Source organism: Cervus elaphus, chromosome 7 (assembly GCF_910594005.1).
Source record: "Cervus elaphus chromosome 7, mCerEla1.1, whole genome shotgun sequence".
Taxonomy (NCBI): domain Eukaryota; kingdom Metazoa; phylum Chordata; class Mammalia; order Artiodactyla; family Cervidae; genus Cervus; species Cervus elaphus.
This window is the reverse complement of record NC_057821.1, coordinates 14,921,305-14,934,089: the sequence shown is the minus strand read 5'-3', so window position 1 is coordinate 14,934,089 and position 12,785 is coordinate 14,921,305. Positions and strand designations below refer to the sequence as shown.

The 12,785-nt window shown below is 52.9% G+C and overlaps 1 protein-coding gene across 5 annotated transcripts in view; it reads right to left on the bottom strand.

Annotated features, from left to right (window-relative positions):
* DAAM2 (dishevelled associated activator of morphogenesis 2) overlaps nt 1–12,785 on the bottom strand; it is a 126,907-nt gene that overhangs the window by 12,147 nt on the left and 101,975 nt on the right. For 4 of the 5 annotated variants that reach the window (XM_043907376.1, XM_043907379.1, XM_043907380.1 and 1 more), the window contains exons 12-18: nt 12,301–12,359; nt 11,773–11,957; nt 10,937–11,236; nt 6,568–6,675; nt 4,218–4,244; nt 3,089–3,195; nt 1,841–1,925 (exon numbers count right to left, since the gene is read on the bottom strand). In XM_043907376.1, the coding sequence (XP_043763311.1) occupies nt 1,841–1,925; nt 3,089–3,195; nt 4,218–4,244; nt 6,568–6,675; nt 10,937–11,236; nt 11,773–11,957; nt 12,301–12,359 (871 nt within the window). The remainder of the gene's footprint in view (nt 1–1,840; nt 1,926–3,088; nt 3,196–4,217; nt 4,245–6,567; nt 6,676–10,936; nt 11,237–11,772; nt 11,958–12,300; nt 12,360–12,785) is intronic. The other variant, XM_043907381.1, reaches the window with a different exon arrangement.

Sequence of the window (12,785 nt, the reverse complement as noted above, 5' to 3'; positions counted from 1 at the left end):
GAAGAGTAGATTCATTGGAAAAGACCCTGATGCTGGGAAAGATTGAAAGCAGAAGGAGAAGGGGGCAACAGAGGATGAGATGGTTGGATGGCATCACTGACTCAATGGACATGAGTTTGAACAAACTCCAGGAGATAGTGAAGGGCAAGGAAGACTGGCATGTTGCAGTCCATGGGGTTGCAAAGAGTTGGACACGACTTAGTGGCTGGACAACAACAACAAATCCACTAATTGAACCATCCAGATTAAGATACAGAAGATTTTCATCCCCTGCCAAGTTCCCTTGTGCTACTTTAATAAGCAAAGCCACCTCTTCCTCCAGTATAGCCTCTCAACTGAATTCTATCACCTTAGATCAAATTTAGCTATTTTTTTTTTTTTTGCCATGCCACACAGCATGTGGGATCTTAGTTCCCTGATCAGGAATTGAACCTGTGTCCCCCTGCAATGGAAGTGCAGAGTCTTAACCACCAGACCACTAGGGAAGTCCCAAATTTGGCTATTCTTGAACTTTTTCTTGAACAAATGATGCTGTGTGCTCTCTCTGGGGTCTGGTTTCTTTCACTTAACAGAATGTCTGAGACTCATTCACCTTTAGGTATTAGTGATTCATTTTTTATTCATTGATGAAAGTGAAAAGTGAAGGTGTTAGTTGCTCAGTTGTGTTTGACTCTTTGTTGACCCCGTGGACTGTAGCCCACCAGGCTCCTCTGTCCATGGGATTTCCCAGGCAAGAATGCTGGAGTGGTTGCATTCCCTTCTACAGGGGATCTTCCTGACCAAGGGATTGAACCCAGGACTTCTGCATTGCTGGCAGATTCTTTACCATCTGAGCCTCCAGGAAAGTCCATTCATCGCTGAGCACTATTCTATTGTGGGAATACATCACAATCTACTCACTTTCCTATTGATGGACAGTTGGTCTGTTCACAGTTTGAGGGTTTTATGAATAGTTATAAATATTCCTATAGTCAGTATTTGTACCCAGTGGGATTGCTGGGAAACAGAATAGGTGTGTGTACTGCTAAATGGTTTTCCAAAACGGTTTTACCAAATGAGAGTTCCAGTTGCTTCACATCCTTGCCAATACCTGGCATTGTTGGCCTTTTCAGTTTTAGCTGTTTAAGTGGGCGGTTGGTTCTCCCTCACTGTGACTTACTGTATTTCTCTGATGACTAGTAGTATTGAACATCTTTTACCGTATTTCTCTGATGAGTGATAGTCTTGAACCATGTGGAGATTCTCTTTCATGAAGTACCTATTCGAATCTTTTGCTCATTTTTAGGTTGTTTGTCATTTTCTCACTGGTTTGTAAAGTCCTTTGTTCTGAATATGAGATCTTTGTGATCTACACATGAAGCAAAGATCTAAAGCTTGGCTTGCCATTTCACTCTGGTAACAGTGCCTTTTGATCAACAGAGTTCTTAATTTTAATGTCCGACTAATTGTGGCTTTGTTCGGTATTTTCTGGGTTTCTCTTGAAGGACACAACAGACTGATGAGGAAGAGATGTAAACCTGTCTCTCCTGTATCTCCTACACCACAGGCGGATTCTTAACCTGCTGAGTCACCAGGGAAGGCCTCAGCAGCACATGGCTGCAGTCACTGTCTTTGCTCTGAGACTCATGGGGGAATCACTCCTCGTGTTTCCTTTCTAGGGGCCTCAAGGCCCTGAAAAGATGTAGTCTGTTCTGGTTCTCCTCTCAGAGAGGTTGATCCAGGGACGTTTCTATAAACCTCTGCCTTGCTCCTCCAGCCTGACTTCTCCTTGACCTGAGTCTCAGCTTCCCGGGGTCTGTCGGGAGGGGGCATGGCCGCCCCCAAGCCTCAGGGGCCTCACCTGCTCCAGCATGTCCTTAGCGAGGTCCTCCTGCTCGTCCATCCTCAAGACGGCCTGCCGGATCTCCTCGTTGGAAAGCTTCAACCTACAGCAAAACCCCATCTTGAGCAGCCTGGCCTGGCCCCTCTGCCCAGGTCAGACCCCAGGCCTCCTCCTTCCGAAGCCAGAGCCGGGGCCTTCTCTCTCTCCTTTACCTTTGATAGCACTCCCTGCTTGGTAAAACCTTCCAGACTAAACTCACATGCTTCCCTCTATAACTCGAGCCTGAGATATTTTAGTCCCTAAACAGAGACGTGAGTACTCTGGTCTCTTGCTTGAGTCTGTATCCTCACTGATGGGGACGTTTGGGAAGAAGAGGGCCCTCTTCAGTGTAGACTGAGACAGGGCAGAGAGTTCCGATCCTTCTTCTCATGCCCACATCATCTCCACGGGAGGATGGGGATATGGGCAGGCCATTAAGGGGGCAGGCTCCTGCTTCCTTCAAGACAGAACAGCTCCCAGTCTTCCAGCAGCCCCTCGGCTCCCACAGAGCTGTTCCAACACTGGGAGAGGGAGAAGCAAGCCCCTGAACAGACACACACACACACACACACACACACACACACACACAGTCCCTCCGGATGCACACCCATTGGGAGCCTTGGGGAAGCAGAAGTCTCCTTTGCCATCAAGGGGGAGACAGCGAGCCCTGGGGCCCTGTGGGAGGAAAGAGGGGATGGATGTCCTAGGGCAGCGCTAAGAATAGTAAGGGAGGTGGTGCCCTCTGACCCCAGCTCAGGCGGGAGGCCCCCGCACAGAAGCTAGGCTGTTAGCCCAGATACTGCCCTGTTTGTTCTGCAGCCGCGGGAAATGCTTGGGGGCTGACATCATGCTGCTCTGCAGCCTAAGCCAAGCGGGGCCCTCCGCGGGCTTAGAGCAACGCCACTGCCAGACGCTGACCAGGCAGGTCAGGGGCTTCATGACTGGGGCAGTTTCCTGTCTGCAGAACCTGCACTGCTGCTCCACGAGGGCTCCCAGGAGAGGATGCTTGGATCAGGGGGCCCCTGCCATTCCCAGGGGATAGCTGGGAGATGGGGGGAGCCCAGAGGTCACTACTGCCCCATCCCTCTGCCAGGCGCCCCTCTCTCCCCAGGCACTCAGCTCCCTCATCTTCCTCTCTAGCCCCAGCCCAGGCCTCCGCTTTCTTGGGGCGCATCCCTCCCACCCACAACCTTAAGCAGGGGCCGCAGAGCCAGGGTGGGCACCTACTTGGAGAGAAGGATGATGCAGTTCTGTGCCCTCCGGCCGTCAATGACAGACAGCTCTTTGACCTTGCGTGAGGCCAGGTAGATGTCCTCGGTGGAGCCCAACTCTTTCTGCAACCGACAAGCCGAGCAGAAAGGGTGAGGTGTGTGTTTCCCCCAGTCCTCTTCCTGCCCACCCCCCACCCCAGCCCATAAGCCGCCCCCGTGCCAACCAGGGAATGCTCCTGGTGTGAGCGGAAGAAAGAAAGGGAAAGAAAAAGACTGGGGAGAGAGGAGAGTGGTTAATATCTGACTCTAAATAGGACTCTCTGGGACTTCAGTCTGGGCTAGAGGGGTTGGGGACAATGAGAAGCCCCCTTTTCAAACACTGCCCTCCCTGGGCAGTCTAGACGGGGAGTGACTGATCCCTATGGTTGTGGGCAGTGGGATTTGATCCATGTCACGTCCCAGACAATCAACCCCCACTCCCCCCACCCTGCCCAGAGAGCCTCCCCAATCTTATGGTGAGAAGCTGGCTCCAAGTCCCCAGAGGGCCACGGTTCCTGGACCCTTGAGGACTTTGGGTGCTGCCCAAGGTGCCCAGGGGGAAGAGCATCCACAAGTTCAGAGGTGGGGAAACTGAGGCACAATTCCCTGCAAAGTTCTCTCCTCTGGGGTTCTAGCAGGCAATTCCCAAGAAATCAAAGACCCCCCTCTTGCCTTCTCTTGGCCCCTGATGAGGTAGACAGGAGGCTGGTTCCTCCACTGGGAGGTCGTTCCATGCATATGCTCCAGGGGCTGCCACTCACATCACTGCCTTTGTGAACTGTGCCCCTGGAATTGTGCAGTGCCCAACCTGTGCAGTCTTACAGGACGGCCTTGCCTTGGGCCTTGTGGGTAAGACAATAGACCTAGAAGCTTCCTCCTCCCTGCTGTAGACGTTTACCTCCCTTGTGGTAGGGGTCTGTTTGCATTAGCTCCTCTCCCTACATCTCTGCTTTTTCTTTGGGGACCCAACCTGACGCCACACTGTTAAGATGAGTAATAAGGCAGAAGGTAGAATTGACAAGCCCCCTCTTTTGAGCCCAGTACGGGGCAGCAGCCCAGGACAGTGGTTAAGAGTTATAGTGTCCAGAGCCCCAAGAGTGACTCACCTGCTGGGAAGGATTAGTTATCAGCTCCTAGGCAGGTAGCAGCCACAGCCAATAGAGAATCAAACATGCACAACGTTAGCCGAGAGGTTTGGGGACCCAAGAGTAGTAGGAAAGGTACGGGGACCCCTTAGCATCTGTTCTGTCTGCCCCACCCGAAGGGAGACCCCCATGGTTGGAGATGGAGACTGTAGGTGGCACCGAACAGGGGCTGCTTCCAGCAGACATGCACTCACAGAGAAGCCAGACCAAGCGGAGGACAGGCAGCCTCATCTGTGTGCCCTGTGCCCAGGGAGACCACCACTTCCTGGTCGGACCAGCCCCCAAGCTGCCCCACCCCAGGCTTTGACTGCACTTCTTCCCTCTCCTACACAGAGCATCCCAGTAACCCTGCACAGCTTCACTCTTCCAAAACAGGGGAGAAGACACAACCACAGCTGAACTTGAGCTGAAAGCACGTGGAAGTTGCATTCATTGAGACAGAGAAAAGCAGGTGTCCCTGAACTTTGTCCCTTGCCCTCTGCCCCCGGTCTGTCTCTTGATTTCCAAGGAAGCAGAGGGGGCAGAGCCCACAGCTGGTGCTCCCTTCCCGACCCAGGTGGGGTTGAAGTCACCAACTCAGGACCGGCAGAGGGCACAGGACGGTCCCTGCCCTATGTGCCCAGGACCCCAAGACAGAAAGAGGAGGCCACCGAGGCAATGCAGCCTCTGGGATCTCTCCAGATCTGCTGTGAGAATTCAATCCCCCAGAGTCCGGGTGACCTGCAGAGTTGACAGTCCTCTGGGTGAGCCCAACTCTGAAACAGGGCGATAGACTGAGTGGGCTCAGAGAGACACGGGGAGAAAGAGCAGGGTGCTGTCCATCTTAACTCTTCCCCACCCCCAAACTGGGGGTGGGGTGGGGGCAGGCCCCGCTTGTCCTACACCCCAGAGTCTCGCCTACCTTACTGGACCCCACCCTGGTCCTACCCCAGGACCTTGGAGACTGGGCAGGCAAGGCTGGAACCCTGGCCTGGAGGAAGACTCTCAAAATCGGGGGGAGGCCAGGCCTGATCCTCTGCCACCCCCCGCACACCCTCTGCATCCCTCCGTGGTGCCCACTCTGGAGCACTGATCACAAGAGCAGCAAATGCCCTGAAGAACCCCTTCTGGCTCGAGCCAGGCCGCAGTGGCTGCTCGGGCCAGGCCAGCCAGACATGCCCGTGGGGCTAAAACTGCTTCCTGGAATTAGGGATACAGAATCAGACACCCTGAGCACCTACATTTAAGCTAAAAAAACACCCGTCGGGTTTTTCTAGAACCCTAAGGCAGGGCCAGAGCCCCATCCCCACCACAGCCCTTTGGCTAGTCCCCCCCGCCCCGGAGCTGTCACAGTGCCCGTGGTCCTGTCTGCCCTCAGAAGGGGTCACCCACAGCTCCGGGCTTGTCAGAAAGCAGTGGGGAGATCAGCTGAGACACGCAGACCCAGGAGGGCACAGAGCCTTCTCACGAGCACTGGGGGAAGTCCTCGGGGTTGGAACCCTGGACTCAGTGGAGAAAACACGGAAGAAAACAGCACAGCCCAGAAAATAAACAAACCCTGGGAGGAGGGCCAGAGCGAAAGCAGAGGCTCCGAGGCCTCTTCCCACACTGGACCTCCGAGGAAGGCCCCAGCTCTGCTATGCAGACTCCTGGGCCCTCGTACTCATGGGAGGCTGAGATCAAAGAATCGGCATTTGTGGTCATCCCGGCAGTCATCACCTCGGGTTGGCCCTGCATCCTGCTATCCACCCCACGCCCCGTCCTGCCTCGGGAAGAGCAGGCTTGCTGGCCCACCTCTGCACAGCATCCGCAGAGCAAAGTCCAGGGCCTCTCCTGGCCTTCCCCGCCCAGCTTCAACCCCTCAATGTGACCTGGAGCAGCGCCAACGTCCTTGACACGTTAGCGTCCTCTGCTCCACTCATGGGAGTGTCAGGATATGACAGCAGAGTGGAAAGGTTGGTGGAAAAGTGATCATGCCTTGTAGGTATAATTCCTAGGTCCCGGGCCAGAAAAAGAACAAGGTCCACAGTGGTCGGACCCTGCTACTCCACCTCCAGGGCTCCAAGACCAAGGAGAGAAACGGACAACATATTATGTCATCCTGTGATGGGCAAATACAAACTAATACAGTGGGATGCTTCCCCGTGCACACCACCCCTCCCCCCAATTCATGTCCCAGAAAGAACATGGTACCTGATAAAGAATAAGATCAATCAGTGTATGTGGGAGGCAGGAAGAAAGGCAAGGAGGGGCTGAGGGTCAAGTTCAAGGGGTGGCGTCAAGTCAAGACTCAAGGTCAAGACTCAAGATACCAGAGCGGGCAGGGTCTTACCTGATGCCTCTGATAAGCTGAAAACATTTTTTCAAAGTCCTCGAGGTCTAGAATCCGAAACACCTGCATGTCATCAATCTCATTCCATATGGTGCCAGGGACACGTTCCTAAGATTCAAGGGGAAGGAGGAGACCGTGGTTGACTCGGCTCCTTCGTGATGGAGATGCTGGTGCCCCCCAACCCCACCTGTCCTCCAGGCGCACAGACGCTGGCAGCCAGGCTCCTAGGCCTTCAGAAGGGGGATGATTCCTCCCCGCGCCCCCCTTCAATACTCCGCTCCAAGGGAAAGACAAGAGACCACCTCCTTTTCACCTGGGGCCATATGTCAGCACACCCCAGAAATCAACAGTAGCGCTGGAGTGATGGGTGGGCAAGCATGAAAGAGGGGTATGAAACTCCTTCCAGAAAAAAACCAAGCCAGTGTTCTCAGCAGACGTTCCCCCGCAAGGTTGGGGTGGCTGCAGTGATGGCAGGAAGAGTGCCCCCACATACTCGGGGATCCGCATGTCCCCAGGGCTGCCTGCATTTCCTGTGTCTGAGACGGTCGTCTTCTCTCCCAGGGGTCTTCCTCCCACTTGTCCAGATTCCCAGAAAGCGGCCAAATGGCAGAGGCCGGGCCACCCTGGCTCCGTTAGTGACTGCTCTGGCCAGTAAGACTCTGCCACGAGTTCCTGATGGTCAGAAGCCGTCTCATCCCTTGAGACTGGAATGGACCCAGGGTTACATTCCAAGGTCTTCTCTTAACTGAGGCAATGTCCACCTCTGGGTAGGATCCTTGCCCTGAACCCCACTCCGGGGATCTGGACAAGATCTGGTACCATGCCGGGAATGCCCTAGTGGTCTTGCAACATCCCAATAATGGCCTAGAAGCTGAGACAAGAGGCCCCCGCCCAGGACCCCTCACCTCACCCCGAGCTGTGCTGTCCTTTAAAATTGGACCTCCCTCAGCTCTCTGCCTGAGAGGGCAGCCAGGAACCTTCCTAACGCCACTGCCTCCTCCTGTCTCCATCACCCCTCAGCAAGGCTCGAAGAGAGAAACATACCTTTCACTCACTCTTATTTTCTTAAACTCTGCAAGGGGGAGGCAAGGCCAGAGTGGGAGGGGGGAAGTGGGGACATTCCTGCGGCCTTCCTAAGGCCAGGGACCCTCTCGTGGAATGCCGGGCTGGGAAGCTCGGAGCAGCAAGGGATGCAGGCAACTGGCCAAACCCAACACAGACACATTCTTTTCATGGCAGGAACAACCACTCTGTGTGTGTGGGTGGGTGGGCACGTGTGTGTACAGGAGCACGTGTGGGGTAGGGAACGGGGGAGAGGAGCCAGGCTCCCGGACAAGGGTACGTGGGAGGCAGAGAGGAGACGGGAAGGAGAAGTGGACTGGGAAAGGCAGGGAGGGTGGGTCAACATGGGGAAAAATTTCCATGCGTCAACAGGCTGAGGACCCAGCTCCCACTCACTGCTTCTCAAACACTCCCCCTGCCCCATGGTCACCCGGAGAACCTGGGACTCTGTGAAGGTGGAGTTGAGGTCTGGGGCCAGAGACTCGTACATTTCTTCCTAACATCTTCCACATCCTAAACACCACCATGCCACCCAATGTGTCTCGTCACACAGTCACTCTCAAATTTAATCACACGGCTCCAGCCAAGACCTCACCACTTCCAGTCCGGATCCCTGAAACTTCTGCCCCTCTAGGGACACCCCTTACCAGGGAATCTTGCTCAAGAACACATTTCAGTATGTTTCCCTCGAGCATCTGGGGTCACACAGCCTCTAAGTGGGGCAGTTGGCAAGCAGAGGGGTTCTCTTCTCTTCCCTTGTCCCATGAAAGGAAACTGAGACTCACGTTACCTGATTGAGCTGCAGTGAGGATGAAGTGAGGGAGCACACTTATGGCACACGTGGTGGTCGCACTCATGGTAACGCATCTGCTATTCTTATTTTAAAGGCTTTCTATGTGTCGGTCGCTTTGCATGTATTAAGTCAATCGTCACAGCAACCTTTTGATCTGGTTATCATAATCACCCCCATGTTACAGACTGGGAAACCAAAGCCCACATGATGAGATGACCTGAATTTAGTCAAGCAATTAGAAGCTTGGGGCTGGGATGACAAATATGACTCAAAGCCCCCCCACTCCCCACACCCTACAAGAGCTCCTCAACATGTGTTCCATTAAACCTGGACTTCCCAGTCTAGGAACGAGACTCTGGCCATCTCTGGGTCCCTGAGGAATTGATATAGACTTTATTATTGCTGGACCCCAGAGAGAATCCTAAGCACAAAGTTCTTTTAAGATGAAAACACTACAAAAATATTAGATGCCTTATCTGTCTTCCTTAATTGTGGAGATGCCTAATCAATCCTTCATTACATGATCAAAACCGTAAATTTTAAGTTGCAAGCATGGGAGGCAAAAGCAAAATTCTCTTTTTAATAGCAACTTAAAAATACTACTTCTGATCATGAACAACGAACACTTCTACACAGCCTACAGCCTTCGATTCTGCAGAACCATTTGCCTGCTCATATGCAGCTGGTCTTTCTGGCTGGTCTCAAGACCACAGAGAAGCAACTACAGGGCACAAGTGTGCGATGCAGCTGTCACAAACTTTAACGATATTGCTTCAAAGTGCGGCTAGCAGGTGGCTCTACAATTTGAATAACGCAGAGTGAAGATGTTATCAGAACTCCAGGAAGTGATGGATGGGCTATATTCATACTTTGTATATTCATACTTTCTCTCCACTTAGATGACAAAACCAGAGGTAAAAGGAATCAGAGATCATCTTGCAGATGAGCAAACAGGTACAAAATGAATGATTTCTGCAGACCACACAGTCAGTTTGAGCCAAACCTGATTTGATTAGAAGTTAGAACCATTCCTTCAACCCATCCCTAGGACCTCAAGGTAGTTCCTTGGACATATTTCCTAGTTTGCCAGATCCAAAGCTCTTTCAGGGCAATATTATGTCTCACCTTTTGTTATCATCACAGCCCCCTCCCCACCATGACAGCAAGCTTTACATAAAGCATAGCTCAGACGGATGGGCTGGCTGGTCTACCACCAGGAGAAGGCACCTGGCAACAGTTGACCATCTACTTAGCAATCCGTCTCTCTTCCCACTTAAGTCTCCATTTGAGCTAATTTAAGCTCAGAGTTGTATAGTAATGATTTCCTCAAGAGTTAGCCCCTGGTCCATACAACAAGGTGGTGCCCCTCTGGGGCTTCCATTGGTCCCAGTTCCAAACTGTTTTTGCAGTGTGAATGGGCCAGGCTAACTGAGGCCAGTTCCCTTGATCACTGAAGTGAAAGTTGCTCAGTCGTGTCCAACTCTTTGCGACCCATGGACTGTAGTCCACCAGGCTCCTCTATCCATGTAATTCTCCAGGCAAGAATACTAGAGTAGGTAGCCATTCCCCTCTCTGGGGTTTCTTCCCGACCCAGAGATCAAACCTGGGTCTCCTGCATTGCAGGCAGATTCTTTACCATCTGAGCCACCAGGGAAACCTACTGTATCTATTAGGTTGGCAAAAAAGTTTGTTTGGGTTTTTCCATGTTGATATGGAAAAACCCAAACAAACTCTTTGGCTAACTCAACATTTACCTCAAGGATGAAGCCACTGGTCCTTGCAAGAGAACATAGCACAGAGCCAGAGCAGGGCTTGGACCAGGTTGGGACTGGCCTTCAATTACTGGAGGTCCAATGTTATCCAGGGCATCTCTACATTCATGGGAATCCAACAGAGAAATCAAGTCCCACATGTCAGCCTGGGATGAGAGGTTCTTAGTGGATAATATTCATGAGGACCTCTCACTGCTGAGCAGTCTAGAGAAGTGGTTAGTGCATGCACCTTCCCCTAAGAGGATGTCAAAGTGGCTGTACCTTGACATCAAATCTTTCATTGTCCTTTTCCTGTTACCCTGTCATAGCCACATCATTTCAGTCCTTTGTACATACTGGTCTTGATCATCTCTAGACCTTGGCCAAAGATCTTCACCTATGTGTTCCACCCTTTTCCTCAAATCAACCCTATCCTTAATATTCTAGCCAAGCCTTTGTCCAGAAAGCACCCTTGACTGGCCCTACATTACTCCATGAACTCTCAGCACACTCATATTCCATTTGTAGGTGGCTCTGCCAATGTCAGCATCACCACATGCCAAACCATCTCCTCCCTGTGCTCTTCCCAACAGCCAGCCTGTCATCTGCAGCCCCTTCTTCTGCATCCACTGGGTCTACCCTTACCCCTACCAAAGAAAGCACTCGCCACGGAGATCTGCAAACAGCAGCCTGTGGATTTATGGGGCTGACTGCCCCGACCTGTAGAAGGGATCCACAGACAGACCTCTTCCTTGTTACTCACCTCATTCAGCTTGACCCAGTTGAAGGACTTCAGTGGGTGTGAGGGCTGGGGGACACACTTCTTCCTGAGCGGGACATCACTGCTGGGGAAGGGGTCTGGGGGGAGGGGCATCCCCATGCTGAAGCAAGGTGGGGCGCCGGGGGGAGTCGGAGGCCCCCCAGGGGGCAGAGGAGGGGGTGGCGGTGGGGGGCAGCAGGCAAACGGAAGAGGGGGTGGGGGTGGAGGCAGGTCGTTGGTTGTCATCAAGGAAGACAAGGTAAGTGGGCCCCCAGGGGGAGGTGGGGAAGATACAGGCCCTGTCTGTGGGGGAAACAGAGACATCAGGCAGACGAAGCCATCAATGAGGATACCTTTCAAACCCCCAATCACTATGCCTTCCCTTACTCTTATTCTCCCTCTAGACTAGACCCCAAAGTCTGCTCTCACCTCCCACACACACTGAGCCCGTTTTCTCACCCGGTAGCCTGAACACCCAACACTCAGGTGCACCCACAAGTCAAACACAGACAGTGGACAAAGTCAGTCATTGCCGGCAACAGCAGGACTGATACAGATCGGTCTGCACAAGGCCATCCAGCTGCGAGGGGGAGGGGACCCAACACCCAGGGCCCTCTGCTTTCCAAGGTGTACTTCCTCCTGCCCCGGAGGAAGGAGCATGGTTTTCATCTAACACAAAGGCGCCGACCTTGCAGACAAGGGTGCCCTCTACCCTGGTCTGAGATCCTCTCTCTCCCCTCCCTCATCCCGGGGTCCTTGGTCCCTCCCACACCCACTTTTCCCCGCCTGACCTGAAGGTCCCGGCTCAACTTTGCAAAAGCAGAGGAGAGGCCACGCACCGAGATTTCACTGAGTTGGGCCACCAGCTCGGCCACTTGTCCCCGAGCCTGGCGCAGCTCCTGGGACTCACGGGCCAGCTTGTCCTTCATCTTGTTCAACGTCCGCATCATCTCTTCCTTCTCCAGCGTCTTGGTCTCGCATTCCCGCTCCTTCCTCTCCAGCCTGCTCACCAGCTCTGCATGTTCTGGGGGTAGAAGTGGGATAGGAGGGAAAAATGGGAAGAAAGGACGTGAATGTGTGTGCCTTCTTCTCCTAAAGGGGAAGGACTTCTCTGGTGGTCCCGTGGTTGAGACTCCACCCTTCCACTGCAGGGGTCGCAGGTTCAATCCCTGGTCTGGGAACTAAGATCCTACATGCCCCGTGATGTGGCCAAAAAAAATTTTTTTTAGAAAGAAACAAGATGGTATATACTTAAAACTAAAATAAATAAATAAATAAATAAATAAAGAAGAAGTAGGAGAAGGGGTGATCCTGGGCCGGCAGGGGAGGGTGGGGAGCAGGTGGTGGGTTTAGGCAGAGCCCCTCACCTTTCCGGAACTTCTCTGCCTGGTCTCGCCACTGTTTCACTTCATTCTCGTTGATGAGCCTGGGATTGGGGTGAGGGGATTGAGAGAAGGATCTGTTGACTGCTGGCTCATAGCTTCCCAGAGGGCATGGCACCTTCCAGTTCCCCACACTGGTACCCTGATTTCCAGTCTGTGCAGCTAGGAGGCTAGGGTTCTGACTCTCCAGACGCCTTTCCAGATCCCACCCCTGACAAGGTCTCATCACCTGTCTCTCTGTGGGCTGAGAAAGTGAAAGCACCCTTAGAGTCCAACCCCTCTGTGATAAAGAAGATGACAGCTAACTGGTGGCTGGGCTAGGACGATGTCCAAGGTTTCCCCTAGTTCTACAATGATTCGTACCCCTTTGTAATAATAGGGCCTTGCATCTGAGAGAAGTCAAAATATCAGCCTTACCCATGGTTCGGACTTCCAGTCTGTTACAGCAAGAGAAATCACTCACCCCAGAA